This window comes from Nanorana parkeri, unplaced genomic scaffold, assembly GCF_000935625.1.
Source record: "Nanorana parkeri isolate BGI_ZX_2015 unplaced genomic scaffold, ASM93562v1 scaffold643, whole genome shotgun sequence".
Lineage (NCBI taxonomy): Eukaryota > Metazoa > Chordata > Amphibia > Anura > Dicroglossidae > Nanorana > Nanorana parkeri.
The window spans coordinates 275,337-295,205 of record NW_017306911.1 but is presented as its reverse complement, the minus strand read 5'-3'; the positions used below and the strand labels follow the sequence as shown (position 1 = coordinate 295,205).

General features: G+C 41.1%; 1 protein-coding gene across 1 annotated transcript in view; it reads right to left on the bottom strand.

The window, feature by feature from the left end:
- Positions 1–12,903: 12,903 nt before the first annotated feature.
- The window catches only part of RAD50 (RAD50 double strand break repair protein), a 101,729-nt gene continuing 94,763 nt past the window's right edge, over positions 12,904–19,869 (bottom strand). The window contains exons 23-25 of the mRNA XM_018563226.1: positions 18,181–18,320; positions 16,102–16,235; positions 12,904–13,175 (exon numbers count right to left, since the gene is read on the bottom strand). Of these exons, the coding sequence (XP_018418728.1) occupies positions 12,989–13,175; positions 16,102–16,235; positions 18,181–18,320 (461 nt within the window). The 3' untranslated portion in view covers positions 12,904–12,988. The remainder of the gene's footprint in view (positions 13,176–16,101; positions 16,236–18,180; positions 18,321–19,869) is intronic.

Below are 19,869 nucleotides of genomic sequence, written 5' to 3'. Positions count from 1 at the left end.
CACACACACACACAGTTCTCAGGCACACATCCGTTAGCAGCCAGCACGTTTCAGACAGCCAGTCCTTCTCCCAAACCCGAGCCTGCCCCCCCCCCTCAGATCCCAGCCACACTAAACGTCTGACCCAGATCCCCTTTGACATCGTATTCTTCCCAGCACCAACTATTGCCACATTACCCTGCCCACCACCACCAGCAACCCTGGACTCCCAATTCATCCACACTTCGCCGCTGACAACGCGCTAGTACACACACCCTGGTAAGTCTCATTCCATTATTCCCTTATTATTTTTTCTTGCTCAGTCACCACTTGGTAGTGCGCTTCTGTATTTCTTGTCTTCCCTAATAATTTAACATCCTCTCAGGGAGAGGCCCTGATAATTTTCCACAAGAATCATAATATCGCTATAAAACCTTTGGATAAAGGAAGCAAGTGATTATGGATAATATCCAATATGAAGAAATGTTTTTATGTAATCTGAATAATAGAGATTGGTATTGTCCCACTGAACCATCCATGATTCAGGAATATGAATAAGAAATATGCAAAATTCTCAGAGATTGTTCAACAAGCATATCTAGCAGCCATGGTTACCAAAGACACTATGGAATAGTTGATCCGCACACACCTATGTTTTATGCACATGCATAAATGCACAAAGATGTGATTCCTCCACCTGGAAGGCTTATCCTATTGGGAATTGGATGTGTTACTGAACATTCAAGCATTTCAGTGGATGAATATGTAAGAGCACATGTGTATGGTCTTTTTTCTGTGATTTGAGATACATGTGCAACTCGTTTCGTTCTGAATTGAAATTGTGTGTATTTCTGTAAATTCGGACAATCGGATGCATATGAATTTCTGAATTACAGAAATAACGAATCTGAAGGAATCCGAATGTTTGCTAACGGAATTCAGATACATCCGAATTTCATTCGGAAACGAAACCCAACAAGTGGGAGAGCTGTCATCTACCGAATCTGACAGCTGAATACACAAAAGTGTTTAACTGTTCACAGAAATAATATTTTTTTTTTAAAACAGTGTGGGGTCCCCCAATTCCTCTTTTAGGTTTGGTAGGAATGTTAGGGGGGAACCCATGTAATAATACGAGAGAGAAAGTTTTCTCTCAGGTCCCGTCTTTTTCTTAAAGGAGAACTATCAGGTTAGTGCTTTTCACTCACCTCATAGTTCTAGCCGACTTGTGACAATGAGACTGTCACAGGTCGGCTCAGTAGATCGGGAGGTGAGCAAACACATACCGGCATTCGCTCACCTCTCGATCCTGTCACAGCTTTCTGCCGTGACAGGGGGAGGGGCTGGATTGCCCCTCCCTGCTCCGATCCGCCAGCGCTGACTGGCGGAACGGACGGGGGAGGGGGCGGGTACAGCTGGCTCTGCCTCTAGATAGGCAGATCCAGCTGTCACTCACGCAGCTGGGCGGATCCACTTCAGGTGCGGCGTCTCAGTATACCACGAGCAGTAGCACTCCAAGCTCACTCCTGTGATGGACTACAAGTTAGTACAAGGTAGTAAACTAAATGTGACATTGTAGTCCATCAAAGGCATGAGCTTGGAGCGGTGGCTACTTTACAACACACACAGGGACCATGGGGAACAAAAGTAGCCACCTTCCAGAAGGAAGGACAGTGTCAGCATGAATTCAGAGATGATTTGAGGATCTACAGCTGAGTGATACACAAATAAGATACATTTTTGTTAATAGTTAAGGTACTTGAATGCATTTTTAAAACTTAACTCCTGAGTTTAGCCTCACTTTAGGGCCCCATTCCCACTAAGCGATTTATGCCGCGATATCGCGAGAAGTCGCCGGCCAATGCTATTCAATGGAGCTATCTTAGCTCCATGTCGCTTGTCGCTCCAGCAGGACCCTTTCTTGTCAGATTTTGCGCGATTTTTCTATTTTTCAATGGAGCCCGACGGTGAAGGTCGCGCTATCGTCGCTGGATGTCGCCCCCGAACAATCGCGCTATCCCGGCCGCGCGGATATGCTGCTAAAGGTAAGTCGCTCAGTGTGAATGGGGCCTAAATGTATTTGTGTTGCCAATTCTCCTGTGTCTTCTATTGTGCACTTCTAATCAAGCAACATGAAATATGTTGTAAACATAAGTTGAATGGCATTATCTAAATATAATGTTGAAATCTCTTTCATCAATATTTGTAGAACAGGTAGTTTCCTTGTAATAATATACATAAAATGAGAGCTGTAACCTGAGTGCTTGCTATGTGGAACAGAACAAATTTCCTTGAGGACACTTTTCATATACAGTATAATGCTCAGTGCGAACATAATAATATCCCATTATGTAAATCAACACCCTAAATACATTCTTACCTTACCTAAAATTATACAACCACTTCAGTACCGACGTATGTATATATGTCCAGTACTGAAGTGGTCCAACATCTATATCTGGTTTAATGACCCTCTCCCCTTACCAGAATACAATTTCTGGTATAGCAATTAAACTATAAAATGTGAATACATATTACTGCATGTTTCTATGGATTTTTGAGTATCTAAATATTATCTTCAAATGTTTTCAGAATTTAGGGCAAGCACATAAAAATAATGTGACTCATTTAAAAAAACAGGTATATTAATAAATAATGTTTGGTAAATGTTACATTCACTTTCTAAAACATATCTAAACCCAAAAACAAAAATGTAGCTTGAAAAAAGTAGCCTAATGCAGTCAGCACATTTAAGGATTGGTAAGCTGCAATATATTCAATTTCTGCTTTTGGGTTTAGATACACTTTAATAAATGTAGCACCCCCTGACAAAGCAATGGCATGTGAGGGACCCCAGAGACAGGGTGGGCTAAAATTTACTTCAGGGATGAGTCCTTAGCAGGGTCATCTTTAATATTAATTGGGTCCTGGGCATGATTCTGCTGATGGGCCCCTACCCTCCCACCTTCATCATCCTGCGCACACACACACACTTCTCAACCTAGGCCCCAGTATCCATCCACATCACCTTCCCCCACATATAGAAACGAAAAAATATATATGTTTAAAGCAGTTTTATTAATCATATTAAACCACATTAAAAACCTTTACAGCAGCTTAATAACATTATAAAAGAAGCAAAGGCATATGCTTATTATATTGTTATGACCTTTAATATATGTAACTAAATATCCTCCCTTTGTCTCCAAAGAGACAAAATGGCGACATCTGTAGGATGACATGTGCTTTAGTTAGGGTGCAACAAAAATTGGAAAGGATAGATATTAGTCAGCCCAATTAGAGTTACAGGTTTGGCTGATGACATCTCATAAAAATGCCAGAGTTGGAGATACACATCTGTGTAGCGTTTTATAGTGAAATGTTGTACATACAAACTCTAGGCAGGCATCATGACCACTACAAATCACTGAAGTGGTCATGGTGGATAAATTGTCCTTTAACATTTTTTTGACATATATACTTTGAACCATTAATATTAATTGTATAAACAACTCTCTGTTAACCTGTGACAAAGTGCAAATAATTATAATTTTTCAAGAAAATTAAAGCAATTCAAACTCTTAATCTACAAACTTCCTGAGCAGCCAATGTCTAGGTAATTTTAGTTAAGTCAAGACTGCAAAGAATGTCTGATTTAGAAGACATTATTGCTAGTTTTGCAAGCTGGATTTGGGTCATAGTTGTACACTGGAAGTTTTTCATTAGTTTCATTTTTGCAAATGAACTCTCACCTTAACAGTTGATTATCATTAATGTGAGACAGATCTACAGAGCAATTTCTGTCATAGGTCCTCCTTTTTTTTCATCCCAAAAAATAGACAGGACTGACTGAACATGAATTTAATTCAGCATTAACATTTTTATCCATGTTATTTTTGTAAAAATTTGACAGCTTACATGCAGCAACTTTAATGGCATCAGAGTCCATTACAGGAAAATGTATGAGGAATCCAAAGAGACCACACACTGCACTGTAGGCTTGTAGCCTATGATCCAGACAAATTAGAAATGTGTCAATACACGGCAAGAAGGCTTTCACATAAAAGGAATCTTTTGGTGTTAACACTGCTTCCTGACTTTTTCCAAAATCAAGTGGCTGTTAATAGACATTGCGTCGGCGAACCCGGAAATGTTCAACATTATAGTCATCAGTTTCTGACAGATATTTACCAGCTTCTTCAAACTAATCAAATTTATCACGCAGGTCACTAACAAAATCTTTTACATATTTTAATACACCCAGTGCAGAAGTTAAATTGAGCTGCACTGACTGCAGAGTCTTGCTGCTGCTGTTAAAATGCTGCAATACTGCAATACAGTATTCCAAATTCTGAAAAGTTCTAGTCTCTAGGTTGCTCATTTGTTGAAACAGCCCTTTTTCAGCATTACGAGGCTCTGACCTCTCTTTGCAGTCTTCAGAAATTTCATGTAAAATGTCCATAATGCTTTCGTAGCCATTGACTAGTGAGCGACAGCCATCTGTGCAATATGCCCAACATGTTTCACAAATTTGTTTTGGCATTGACAGAGAAAGTCCCTTCTCATCAAGTGTGTCTTTTAGTTCCCAAGTGGAAGCAGAAAAGAAAACATATAAAGCTTGAACAAAATCCAAAAACTTAGCCTCAGTACAAGAATGTGCAGGTTATTTTCCAATAAGATTTAAAGAGTGTGCAAAACAAGGTACAACATTTGCATTTTTATTCAAATTAAGTATTCTTGGCTGCATGCCCTTGTAGTGGCCAGACATGTTGCTAGTATTATCATAGCTTTGACTTCGGCAGTTCTCCACAGCAAGTCCAACACTATTAAGAAATGTTAAAAGAGCATTTGTAATTTCTTCTCCTGTATGTCCTGCTGATTGTATAAATGTTACAAAGCACTCCATGGGCTGGTTTTCTTCTAGGTAGCGCAAAATCACTGTGAGTTGATCTATGTGTGAGTAATCTTCACATGAATCCACTGATATAGAATAATATTTAGCCTTTTTAACACAGTCTATAACATCCAAAACCGTTTCCCCAGTAATTTGGATCAGCTCCCCACAAATGTGCAGACAAATAACTTGTACATCTTTGGCCTTTGTTCGCTTTCATTTGAATGTGTTCAGCTACAAATGCATCATACTGTACTCTGAAAGCAGTTCTAAAATGCCAAGGTAGTTACCATTATGAGGAGATACAATAGTTTAATCATTACCTCTGAAAGCTAGCCCTCGCTCTACAAGGAATACAATCACACTGAGCAAATGTTTAACCTCACTTTAATTTTTTTTTCCTTTTTTTTTTTCACTAAACTTTATTGCTATCACATACGGGGACTAATAAACCCCCCCTATGTGATAGCAAAATATGTGACAGGTCCTCTTTATGGAGACATCAGGGGTCTCCAAGACCCCTGTCACCTAGGACCCCCCAAAAGAAGCCATTGAAGCAGAGATCTGCTCCATTAGCTTTTCTTTCCAGCTTCTGAAGCTGGAGAGTGACACAAGAATGCGGAAGTGATGTATTATACTACACTTCCGCATTCTTTCAGAGGAGAGGGGACCGGAGGGAGCTCGTGTACCGAGCTCTCTCTGATCCCCTGTGTCACAGGCGACATGCTGATCCCGGGCTCGCACCGGGCACAGCGGAGTCCGGGATCAGCGGGACAATGGCGGGGGGGGACAGCAGAGGGAGGGGGGCCGCACCGATAGTCGCTAAATACAAGCAATCGTGTATATTAACGGGCATCGCTGCCCGTTTTTAAATTGCGGCCATTTCCAGCTCGCGCGCGCAAGGGGGCGTGTCTGAGCGGACGTCTAAAGACGCCCGCTCAGATCTAGAGAGCTCCTGGACGGCCGTTTTTTTACTACGGCCGGCCCGGAGGTAGTTAACTAAGTTCTGACCATAGGTGGTCAGCTCATCTGTCAATTGGACCTTCTATTTTTGCATATTTGGCTGCATCTATCACAGTATGGATATGATGGAAAGATTGTTCATGTGCAGAAATCCTCTCACTTGCATGCTTCCAGTCACTGAAGCCCCCAAACGAAAATGCATTTCAAATCATTTGCACTTAAAAAAGTAGACCTGACCTGTGGTTTCTGAGTAGCATAGCCACTTTCGTTCAACCTTATCACCATTAGGACATTTGCGAAAAACCATATCTTAATCTTAGTTTTTTGGGGGTTTTTGTTACAGAAGCAGACCCGTTCCTGGTCCAGTATTCACGCATCTCCACAGTAGATGAGGAAGGCCACGATCCAATTGCAGATTTGAAACATGGATTTTCTACATCTATAAACAATCTATTTGGTGTAACTTCTTTAGCTGTTTTCTCTTGTATATCTACATGTGTGATTACACATGGTTCTTCACATTGCAATGCACTTTGTTCTAATAGTGGTTCAGCTGTTTCAGGGCTAGACCATTTTGAAGCCTCACATACAGAATAGGCTTCTGAATGCTAAGCAAATGTCTCGTCAACAGATAAAGAAGTAGTTTGTTCCTGAGATTCACATGGGGACTGCAAAGTAGTTAATAGAAAGAATCCTGTTATTTTGGGGATTTTAGAAATGTTTTCCTCAGTCAATATTTTTCTTTTCCTCTTCTGTGCACCACTCAAACCTGGGTTTCAACATGCCTTTAAAGGCAGCAACCATGAAACAGTGTGGTAAACCATTCCTTTAGATAGAAGATCTGGATGATGTAGACGAGTCCACATGGTGTCTGCAAGAAATGTAACCAGATTGGAGTACTACAACTGCCTGGGCAGTTTGGTGCTATAAGAATCATTGGAATGCCCTCCATCTCGATTCTGCGCAATAGAGAAGGAAGGACTTTCAAAGGAGGAAAGGCATAGATCAGGCTGTACTGATCCCACAGAGTCACAAGAGCATCCACTGCTTCAACCAGAGGGTCTCTGCACCTGGAGACGGACCTAAATTGTTGCTGAATTTGCAAGGCCATAAGATCCACATCCAGCATTCCTCGCCTATGACACAGATCTATGAACACATCCGGGTGTAAGGACCATCCCCGTGGTCTACTTAATGGCTGATGTAGTCTGCCTGGTATGGAAATGGCAGACAAGGCTGGAACATGGAGGTGTGCCCAAACTAGAATCCTTTGTACGTCTTTTGCTGTAATGGGGGCAGAACCTTGGTGAACACTCGGGGGTTGCGGACATTAGGCCAAATGGTTGGGCTACAAACTTATAGTGTTGATGTGCTGGAAAGATGAGTACATGCAAGTACATATCCTTGATTTCGACAGAGGCTAGAAAATGCCCTTAGTGGAGAGATGATAGTATCGATTTGGTAAATGCCATGCTTTTGGCCTCGAATGAAGACATTCAAGGCCTTTAGACCCTAGATGGGGCGAATGACTCCTTTTGGTTTTTGAACAATGAAAAGGTTGGAGAGAAAAAAAAACTGAAACCTTTCTGCCGTTGGCACAATAGTACTAATTCTTTGTCTCTTGTTAATAATTCCTTAATAATTCTTTGTTGCTTGTAACCCCCTCACACCATGTCTCTTACTCAGGCCTCTGAGATACAACGTACTTTACTTTTTTGTCCGTAGGCTTCATTGTATGGGGCCCTTCCCTTAGGTTTGGCTTTTGAAGTGAGAAGCCTGGACGAAATGAAAGGAAATCTTTCTGGTTTTAGAGGCAGGAAAAGATTTGCCAGTTTGAGACTTAGGCTTTTTTTTCTGCTGGGGTAAATAAGTACACGTATCCCCAGTGCTGTCCTTTATGAAATTGTCTAACAAAGCAGAAAAAGGGCATTCACTATTAAAAAGCATGCACAGCGAGCATTTTTTACATTGATGTTCTGCAGAACATTTTAGCTAAAAGGATCTCCTAATGTTTACAGACAGGAGACCCAAGTGAGAGATACTACCAATAATATCAACTAAGCTATTGATGCAATAATGTAGGGCTGAAGGCAAAAGCTCTAACCATTCTGCAAAGAGACAGTAAGGACTGTACCTGGAAACTTTGACATAAGCAGACTCCACTCCCCTAAGGTCAGACAGCCATGACAGGTTGCACAGCAGCGCCTACTATTCAAAACATGGATTTGGAAAGTACTTCTTAATGTTTATCATTGGGATCCTTAAACACTGGAGCATCCTTAAGGGCCCATTCACACTGCTGCACCTGCAGTGCGTTCCATAGCGGCAGCTGCTGGAATGCACAGCAATTGCTCACAAAACTTTCCCCTTCGTTCTGGGGCGGGAGGGGGTGTGGTAGTGTGGTAGTCAATGGCACCGCAGCCATGCCCCCCCTGCCCGCAGTGTGATCAGACACATGGCAAAACATTGCATGCGTTCCGGTCCACTGCGAACGCACAAAATGCTGCATGCAGTTTTGTGAGCGATTGCTGTGCGAATCAGCAGCTGCCGCTCTGGAAAGCACTGCAATTGGTTTGAATGGGTCATAATAGGTATAGTCAGTGTTTTATTAATGGAGCAGATCATCAGATCCACAGTGGAAACAGCCTAGATCTTGATAAAATCATCAAATGGATATTGGTCTGAAAAAGTTTTGGGAGGAGTATATAGTCAGGAGTATTCCAGTCTTTGTATAGAACGGGTTGAGGATTATACTGGAAAAGTTTGGCTAGTTATGAGGCCTTTTAGGGATTCCAGACTGATAACAATAGAAGCCGCAGGCTGTTCCATTTTAAATGTGTCTAGAAAACCTCAATAAGAGCAGGGAAGGTATCTTTAAGCCTGGTAGATAATTCACCCTTTTTCAGACAGTACATCTGCAGTAGAAGCCTCGAAGGTCACTACACCTGCAGTAATGTCTGAAAAAGATTCTGGAGGTGTAGAACTACGCAATCAAAGCTCTGGACCCAGAAAGAGCTCTGAAGGCTACTGTGTTTGGGGCCAACAAACACAGTACTTGAAGGTCTGGGAAGCGCCATAGGCAGAGCCCAGTGCCCAAAAGTCCCATTCCAGGCAAGCCCTGCAATCTTTGGTCCAGCAGGTTTCTTGTACAGCCTCCCAGGTATCACTGAGAAAATATTGATCCGGAAAAGCTGCAAAGAGTGCTCATCCTCCTAGGACACTAGCAAAAAACTGAAGCATCCTGCAAGTGGTCACTCCTGTCTGGCCAGTGGCTTGTTTATCAGTGTCCAAAGCCATTCATATGTGACAGTATAACCAATTGTATCAAAAGAAATGTGTTTCTTAATTAACGCTAAAATTAAATAGTTAATAGACTTGTTTCAGTGATCCCGAGTTACCTATGTGATGTCTGGAGGTAACGGATTAGCTGCCATGTTAAGGTACTGTCTGGGCTGTGTGTGGCTGTGCCTTTTGGGAAGATGGGGCTACCTCCAGGTGAGTCTGCTTTCTGTCTGTGTATTGCTATTGTGAGATTTAGCCTCCAATGGTAGCCCATTAAGGACGCATCTATCGCTTATGACTTCTTTTAAAGGGCATCCTTGCCCACTTTCATTTCATTAAAGTTCTCAAAACTATGTGATTACCCTCGCAGGGGGTCAGTTATATCTTGCACAGGAACATATGCACATCCAAAATAGCACTTTCAAAGTCCACCAACTTTAGGTTGTCTGATTACCAAACGTTTTCACCACACAGGTGACCCACTCCTCAGTCCACTAGCCACAGACTGGTCCCAGGGTGGAACCCTCCTGACTCCTGCAGAGACCTCCTCTGTCACCCAGGTGGAGCCCTGAACATGAGCCACCATTCTTCTCATAAGGGCTGTGCCCAATCTTTCGGTGCTGGTCACCACTAAAGCCTGGACCCAGGAATGGAGATGTCATCCCTCCCAATGCTCTTTGAAATCTCCCAGTTCCAGGAACCCAAGTTAAATCCGGAAAACCTGGGAAGAACTGCAAAGCCAGCTCTTTCCCAGTAAATGTTTGCACTTTCTGGAACTGCTCAGCCCCCCTGGCTGAGAGACCTGGGTGACTATATGCTGCAAAGAGTGCTCATCCTCCTAGGACACTAGCAAAAAACTGAAGCATCCTGCAAGTGGTCACTCCTGTCTGGCCAGTGGCTTGTTTATCAGTGTCCAAAGCCATTCATATGTGACAGTATAACCAATTGTATCAAAAGAAATGTGTTTCTTAATTAACGCTAAAATTAAATAGTTAATAGACTTGTTTCAGTGATCCCGAGTTACCTATGTGATGTCTGGAGGTAACGGATTAGCTGCCATGTTAAGGTACTGTCTGGGCTGTGTGTGGCTGTGCCTTTTGGGAAGATGGGGCTACCTCCAGGTGAGTCTGCTTTCTGTCTGTGTATTGCTATTGTGAGATTTAGCCTCCAATGGTAGCCCATTAAGGACGCATCTATCGCTTATGACTTCTTTTAAAGGGCATCCTTGCCCACTTTCATTTCATTAAAGTTCTCAAAACTATGTGATTACCCTCGCAGGGGGTCAGTTATATCTTGCACAGGAACATATGCACATCCAAAATAGCACTTTCAAAGTCCACCAACTTTAGGTTGTCTGATTACCAAACGTTTTCACCACACAGGTGACCCACTCCTCAGTCCACTAGCCACAGACTGGTCCCAGGGTGGAACCCTCCTGACTCCTGCAGAGACCTCCTCTGTCACCCAGGTGGAGCCCTGAACATGAGCCACCATTCTTCTCATAAGGGCTGTGCCCAATCTTTCGGTGCTGGTCACCACTAAAGCCTGGACCCAGGAATGGAGATGTCATCCCTCCCAATGCTCTTTGAAATCTCCCAGTTCCAGGAACCCAAGTTAAATCCGGAAAACCTGGGAAGAACTGCAAAGCCAGCTCTTTCCCAGTAAATGTTTGCACTTTCTGGAACTGCTCAGCCCCCCTGGCTGAGAGACCTGGGTGACTATATTGCCAAAAGACACCATGGCATTGCCACGCACTGCCACACTATATACAGTATGTTCCATAGTTGGGAAACTTAGTGTAGAGTTAGGCTGGGTTCACACCTAGGCGTATCGAATATGCGTGTTTGTCGCGTTTTTACAGCGATTCGCTGTAAAAAAACGCGCATTTCCGAGGGCTACTAGGCTGTATCCCAATGGAAACGCGCGACAAAAACGCCCCAAAGAAGCTCCTGTACTTCTTTGGGCGTAGGACGTTTTGTTGCGCGTTCATACGGCCTGTAATACGCCCAGGTGTGAACCATACCCATAGGAAATAATGGGATTTCAGTGTTTGAGCATTTTACAGAGCGTTCGAACGCGCTACAAAACGCCCAGGTGTGAACCGGGCAGTAGGGGCTGCACTTATAGAGGTGCCTTGACGCAGCAGCATGATTTCCCCATATATCTGCAGATGTATGCAATCAAAATCTGTTTATAACCTAAGTAGTTAAACAGAATAGCTTTCTTTTTTTTGCTGGATAGCTTAAAAGTGTGCAGGGATCTTTTTTTGTACCGTTTTGTTTGCTTTTTTGGAGGTAAAGTATTTATTTTCTCTTTTAACAAATTGTAGTTTTTTTTATATGTAATGAACTAAATCATTGCTTAATTTAAATTAGCATTATAGAAACATGTGAATTTTTGACTAAAAGTTACTATTTTTCTGTCTCCACACTTTTATTCCTGCCTGTGCCATTTGCAGGAGTGACCCAGGGGTCACTCCTGGGGGTGGTTGTTAGATGCTTTATGTTTGCGATTAATCCCCCCCACCACTTTTATCTTTTTTTTTTTCAGGATGCAGATTTTAAAACACACACAAAAAAGTCGGGCCAAAAATGTCAACTTTATTTTTTGCTGCAGTTTTACAGAAGAAATATTTGTAGCACAACAAGCATCTGTATAACATTCCTCATGACACATTGCAAAAAAAACAAAACATTTACAGCTAATGTAAGGGTAAAAAATGTCTTTCTCTCCACGAAATGAGATATTGCTTTCTCTCTCCCCCTTGGAAAATCTTACTAGATGCTTCAACATAAACCCTTTGTAGTGGAAGAAACAATTTTTTTCTACAAAATCAAGCTCTACATTTATACATACATTGTGGTTTCTTAGAAAGCCAAAATTCCAGATACCAAGGATTCCAATGTGATCCCAGTTACATTTTTCCACATGCTGAGTGGGACCTTACCTGCTGCATGTAGGGTATGGTATTTGAACAGCCCTTTTATTACTGTTCAAAATGTATCAACCTGCGGTATCCTATTATTTGTTTGTCCTCGTTCCCATCTCCATTTTGGAACACTTCCAGTATAACACAAACACAACATAACACAAAAAAAGACCTTTTTATGTGGAGCATTCTTCCATAGGTTTGACTTAATGGGAAAATGTACGTAAATTACAGCATCTTAATGTCAGTGGTGCTGCAGTTTGACTATTCTCCTGAGGTATGCATCATTAATGGTTAGGAGAGTATACATTTCACCATAGAACAGTGGAAAATTGCAGGTCAGGTTTTATCCATTTTATTTCATGTATATAAATATGATCAGAACCTAAAGTGGAACACCGGAAAACAATTTCTTAAAGTTTCAAATAGCAAGGCAATGGGTTACAAACCCTGCGTGTTTTTTGATTGCCGTCAGTGAAAACTAGAAACATTTAAATTCCTGCTTCATAAACTTGTGATTTTTTAGCCCACCGCAGAAGGAAGGGTCCATGCACACATGTTAATATGTACATTTTTACAGATGCAAGATTAAATTCAGAGCTTGATGTGCATCAAACCAATGTATGCCCATCTATTTCAAGAATTCAGGCTGCTATTCCCACACAGAGCATAGTCAAAGCTTTCAGCCAACTATTATCTGTCCTGTATGTCTTATCGGTTTGCTGTATTTTGCTATAGCAATAACTAACCCAATCAGTGCACATAACACTTTGCATTTGCCATGGAAGTGAAAGGGGGTCACTGAGAAACAAAAAAATGTTTTTCTTAGTATCAAGCTGCAACTGTGTCAAAACAGGCTTTACAAATAAATTCTGAATAACGGTACTAGTTAAACTATTAGCAGCGTTTACTGTTTTATGTTTGGGTCAGGCAAACTAACTCTAATGCATGTATGATCCCAAGGAGCTCACACCACATTTCACTATCTCAGAACATTGGTCCATGTTTTTTTTAATCCGGTAAAAATGTTCCACATATTCTGAACGTCCCAGAAGCTCTACAAAGTCTTCATCGTGTGTAATCACAAGCAGCTGGAAATTTCGCTGTCTTGACCGACTTTTAATGATCCTGCAAATACAATTACACAATATACACATTTTATCAGTGGTTTCACTATTTAAGTCATAATTAGGAATGATTAGTGGTAATCAGAAAATCAATATAAAATGTTTATCGCCCCACACATCAGCAATGTAGTTTCCCCTCCAGTTTCCTCAATACCAATGAGAAGAAGTAAGCCTTCCCTCTTGGCCACCCACCTCCATATAGACAGTGGTGCTGGGCTAAGGTCGGAGATTGGATATAACACATCCATGGGTTCCAAATCATCTCAAACCTTGCTAGTTTAACTTTTAAAATACTGTTCATTTTATCATAAAGCTCATTAGGATCCTTAAGATTCAGGATAGTAGAATTGAGGGAGATTAAAATTGAAGGCTTCCGACTTGCAAGAATTATTTTAAAAGAGAAGTAAAGCCAAACCTTTTCTCGGCTATACTTCTCTTTTGTGTAACGGGGGTACACTTATTAATGTACTTCTGTGACCCAAAGTCAGCAGATGGTGGGGTTATGGCACCCCACCATGCTAGCTCTAATTTTTGGGAAGAATATGTTTACTAAACCCAATACACACAGAAGATTCTACCCAGTACCATGACAGCTTTTCAAATGTGTCCCTTGTAATACCAGTACTGGACAGCATGTTCAGCAAAATGCTTTTAAAATCTTCTTGGGTGCAACTTCGCTTATGAAGGTTTTTTAGATTGTAAACCCTCAGGGGAAGGGCCCTCCTTACCATCTTGTCTTGAATTGTGTTGTAATTGTAATGTCTTCCTAATATTGTAAAGTGCTGTGCAAACTGTTGGCGCTATATAAATCCAGTATAATACTACTACTAATAATAATGAAGGTGGCTACATTTAATCTACATGGTCCCACTGTGTGTAGGAAAGTAGCCACCCTCCTTTGCTCGCTCCCAACACGAGCTACAATTTTATGTCGGACACCCGGCGCAATGCATAATGGGAATTGTAGCTTTAGTACAGCGGTGCATGTGACCGCAATACATGTTCACAGCACGTAGTACTTTAAATGGATGTAATGGAGGCACAATGGGGAGCATGTGGAAGAGATGCAGACCAACAAAAATAAGGTATTTTACATTATTTGACGTATTTAAACCAAAGATGGTGGTCGAGAACATTAAGCAGGACCTGGATATTCTTTAAACAAAGATCATTAAGTAACACTTTAAGTACTAATTAATTGTCAGTCACTCAGTGTCTTAAACAAATTAAGAACATATTTTTTTTTATATTTTTCTAATGCGTTGGTAATAGAATTATCTGTTCCTTGGCTTCTAAAATGTGTTCATAGTCTTGATTAGACTGTTTGGCGCCTTAATTTAAACATGAACTTGTTCATGCCTTGGAGGGGAGTGCCATTTACACAATACACCTACCTAACATATAGCCATGGCCAAAAATATTGGCACCCCTGCATTTCTGTCAGTTAGTGCACCACTTTGCACAGATCATTTTTGGACCTGCTAGGAAAGGTGTTAAAAGTGACACAAAACACAGGAGTTAAATCATAAAAATGCATTCAAGTCCCTTAATGTACAAATATTGGATGAGGGAAATATACTCCTCCTAATACTTAGAGCTGACATGCGACACTGCAGTTGTCACACACCGGCTCTATAGAGAACTGAGCGATCACAAACCGCTGATTGCTCAGTTCACGATCTTCTCCCTGCAGAGAGCGGTGACGGTCAATTCCTCCAGCACTGACTGGAGGGAAGGTTGGGGCGGTACAGCTGGCTCTGCCTCTATAGTGGGGTGGATCCCAACAATATTGTCGGAGTCCTTCCCGGCTGCAGTGCGGCTCCGCTCTGTCAGCATATAGTGGGCAATAGCCCGCTATATGCTGAGTTTTGGGTTACAGAAGGAGATTAGTAAATGTCCTCCTCTGACCCTAAAGAGAAGTATGGCCAAAAAAGGTTTGACCATAGTTCTCTTTTAACTATTAACAAAAAAAGCAGCTTATTTGTGTATCACTCGACTGTAGATTCTCAAATCATCTCTGAATTCGTGTTGGCACTGTCTTTCCAACTGGAGGGTGGCTGCTTTTGTTCCCCATGGTCTCCGTTTGTGTTGTAAAGTAGTCACTGCTCCAAGCTCACTCCTGTAATGGACTACAATCCTAATACTAATGAATAAACTAAACGTAAGATTGTATTCTATCACAGGAACAAGCTTGGAGAAGGTAGCTACTTTATAACAGACATAGGAACCATGGGGAACAAAAGTAGCCACCCTTCAGAAGGAAGGACAGTATCACCACAGATTCAGAGATAATTTGAAGATCTACAGCCAAGTGATGTATAAAAAAAAGCTACATTTTGTTAATAGTTAAAGGTACTTAAATGCATTTTTAAAATTAAAATCCTGAGTTTAGTTTGACTAACTGGGTGAGTATCCAAGTTTAAGAGCTTGGTTATATGAGCAACGTCTATCCACTCCACAGCAATGAACCACTGTACTTGGTGCCTTAAATATACTTATCCAAGCAAATTTCAATTGCATAAAAACAAAAATCTATTGTGTAGCCAAGCACTAAAGTTGACTAAGACAATTTCTAAGGCAAGGAATCAGTATAGTAGCTGTTGAGATCACATTAAAGACACAAACTATCAAGTGGACATAATCTGACATTATGTAAGTTTATTTTTTATCTATATCTTCTGTAAATTAATAATATAAATGGTAAAATCCACAATAACATTACACAGAGAAATCTATAGACACTGGGTCGTACAAGGACACCATTCCTGTACATTTTGCACTGCAAAACTAAGATGCATTATGTGCGTTAATAAAAGACGCACTGTCGTGCGTGAATGTGCCAGGAAATGAGATGTACCTAACAAGGCTGAACTTTTGCCTGCAATGGCCTTAAGGAATTAGTAATAAAGCTTTTTTTGGATACTCACTCAACCAATGCATGGGCAAGAGACTCAATATTTTCACGATCCAGATTTGTAGTAGGCTCATCCAGGGCAAGTATTCCACAGTTCAGACAAAATGTCTCTGCTAGTGCCAGACGAATAATAAGAGATGCCAGAACCTGCACAAACAAAATGTATGTTATACAACTTGACTTCATCTTGCTTATAGGATAACACTGTGTTTCCCAAACATTGCTCAGTCATGCACCACTATTGCAATCTTTGCAGCACCCTAGTACAGTGTGTACTATTAAAAATAACATGTCCCTCCCAAGCATGCTGCAAGCACCTAGTCAGGACATAGTCTTACTCAGCCACTGCAATACATTCAAACACATACATTTTTCCACAAAAGCGGGTAGTATAGATTCAATTACATTTTGTGGCAATAGCTGCATTCAAAATTCTACAGGTGGCACCTACAAGTCCCCATATGCAGTATTAGTTCTAGCAAATCTTCACTAGGGAAGTGAAGTAAAAAATCTATCCCTTCCTCTCCTACAAATGACTGATAAATGTGCAAGGAATTGGTAGAAGGCTTCACTTGCTAATGCTCGCAAAGTAATTGAGATGGGCCAGCTCTTAAGTTAACTACCCAAAGTTGAGATCTGCATAGCAGAGTGCCAAGTAAGCTACAGTGGAAGATTAATGTTTAGAATCATGCCTACAATTTACACCCTAAACATATATATTAATGTTTGCTTGAACTTTTGGAACACGATTCCAGAAAATTACCACTTAATGGTACTGCCTTGCTGCAGACAGAGAACACGTGGAGTCCCAGCTTTCAGCCATTTAGAATGCAACACCTATCCAAGTTTATATGACATTTAGTTAACATTTATTTAAACCAGAGTGCTGTCTTGGGCAAGTTTTTATAGAATATATTACTCTATACATATTGATGCACACATGTAAACCAAAGAACAATTTATTTGAAGGGATTGCAACCTACATCTTACACCATTATGCACAAACTACTGGAAGGTTACCACTGGAGTTGCTAAGTAACAGAAATCTGTAAGGATATGAAAGCCACCACTGCTAAATTGTTTTTACAAGTCCAAACACAGACCATCATCTGGATCCAGGCTTTACTACCGTTTACATCACTGACCTTAAATAGTTACTGTACCTAAATGTACTGTAGAAGTTAAGACTGATCTGACTATGCAGAAATGATCAGAATGACAGGATACTATCAAGCAAAGGACCACAGTAAATATTCCAACAAGAAATATACACATGTGATAAAGCCAAGTAGTGTGGTACCTGTACTTGCAGAGTAGTGTTGGATGCTGTGGGGAGGACATCCCATATCTTCCACAGTCTCCAACACTATAGCTAGCATTGAGAGAGCGCGGACCCATACAAATTACAGCAGTAAGGCTGAACCAGGGGCCACAGATCTCACCCCTTTCATATATATGAAGGTGTTGTGTAATTCAATTTACTGGATTTAATTCAAAATTACAACATTCATTAAGGAGTATTAAAATGTAGGCCTCTAAACATTACTACAAATGGAATACTTACAACCCATCTCGGGGGAAAAACTTAAAGCCCCTCACACCTCAGGATTTTTTTAAATACCTTCTGAAAAAAACAGTTACCTACATTTGCCATACATGTCCCTTGCCGGCGCTGTTTCTAAGTAGAGGGCACTAGTAATCCAGTGCTGAAGATGTGTCAGTGTTGGCGAGTCCTCTCATGCTGCCATTAGTTTTTTTTTTTTTTTTTAGATCCTAGGAGGACCCACGGTTGGACAGTTAATGAGAAGTGCCCATGTCATGCAAATGCTGACACCTGAACAAGGACCCCGTCTCCCGTGCGTAGGAAGAGAAACTCAGGACTGGAATGTCACATGACAACAGATTTAGGTGGATAAAAGGGGCCTTCAGGTAGGTTTTTGTGCTATGCCAGTGATTAGGTAAGGGGGGAGTTGACCTTAGTGGCTTTATACCTTATTTCAGTCCTTAAAGTTCTGTACACATTTTACACAACATTTTTTACAATTTCACAAATTTACTACATGACCTGTAGAAGAAAATGCAAGCCAAATACCTTTTGCCCAGCACTGCAGCGTCCTCTCATATCCAGTGCAGCATCTCCTTTGATCATCACAACTCTGTAGTTGTATGTTCTTCTCTTATCAGCAGAGACATTTTCATCAGCATCAGATCTAATCTCGATGTACTCTATATCTGAAGTACATAAAATATGTATAATGGATTAATAACACAGTAACCACAGTTATGGTCTGTTTTGTGAATTACTACATTTACTCAAAAATATATAAATAATAGGCTGACTTGCTATGAACGTTTTGAGATTTTAATAACCATTACAAATAATAAATACTCCCTTATACAGCAAAAAATATTTAACTGTTTCTGTCATTCTATGGTCAACTTTTTTTTAAATCTTAAAGCCCACTTGAACTTTAAGTTTAAACCTTCTAGAGACACATTCTAGATGCAGTAAAATAAATGGTGTTCAAAGCGCCACAGTTTGTTTTCATTTAAAGTAGACATAGCCTCAGTATAAAAGTCCGTCCCCTGGCAGTATGCAGAAGAATCTATGCTTTGTGGGTGGCAGCAGTGGTCTCTGCAGAGGTCTAAACCCCCCCCCATGAGTCACAACTATAGCTCTCCGATCAGCAAAGCTGTAGCTCTGACTCAGCAGGAGGTCTGTTAAACCTCTGCAGAGAAACCATGGGTTCCACACAAAAAGCAAGGGCCCTTCTCTGCAGCAAGCTGGCAAAGGAAAGACTTTTGTACTTAGGCTGTAAAGGCTTTCTAATGATAAGGAACTTTGAGACTTTGTGTACCTTTTGAATTAGTGCACCTGGGATGCAATTAGTAGATGTAAGCCAAAAATGCAATAAGGTTTTAAAGAAGGGCAAATAGAATCTTAACACTTGCAGTGGGGCCACCCCCACACTGCAAGGGTTAGGTGCCCGTTTTACCTCGGGAGCTAAAATTACAGAGATATACTCTCTGTAACGTGTATCACCATATACCATGATCCTGGCTTGCTCCTAGACCGGTTCCTTCAGCCTTGCTCCCCCTTCCACTCCAGCAATGGAATATCCCTCTGCTTCCTCACGTCCTATACACTTTATAGGATGGGATGACTCCAAGGACTGCTGGAGCGGAAGGGGAGTGACATTGAAGGGACCGGTCTAGGAGCCAGCCGGGATCACGTTTCGGGTGAGTACATGTTATTTTAGCTCCCTGGGCAAAATAAGCACTTAACCCTTGCAGTGCAGGGGTGGCCCCGCTGCATAAAAGATTTTAAATTAAGATTTTATTTTCTCTGAGTTTATAAAAACAAACTGACAATAACCTATGAATTTTTGTCTGCCTGTGCTAAATATAGGTTCAGCTTCTGAGCTTTAAGGGAAGGGAAACAGCAAAATCTTCTGAATACAGAAAAAATACCCACATCAGGTGTTTTCAAACTAGGTCATATATGATTATGCATTTTACACATCAGGAGAGCTTTTGTATATGCATTCTTTGAAGTTTGTGCAACTATTGTACAATAATAGATTTTACTATGACGCGAATTGTCTAAGACATGACAGTTCTTAAAGGAGAACTATGGGGTTAAGACTTTTCCCCATAGCTGTCCTTAGGGTAACGGGAGGACACAAACTAGCGTCCTCCCGTCACCCTAGGCTCAGTATACCGCGAGCTGTAGCTCGTGGTATACTGAGACGCCGCAGCTGAAGCGGATCCCAACAATTAT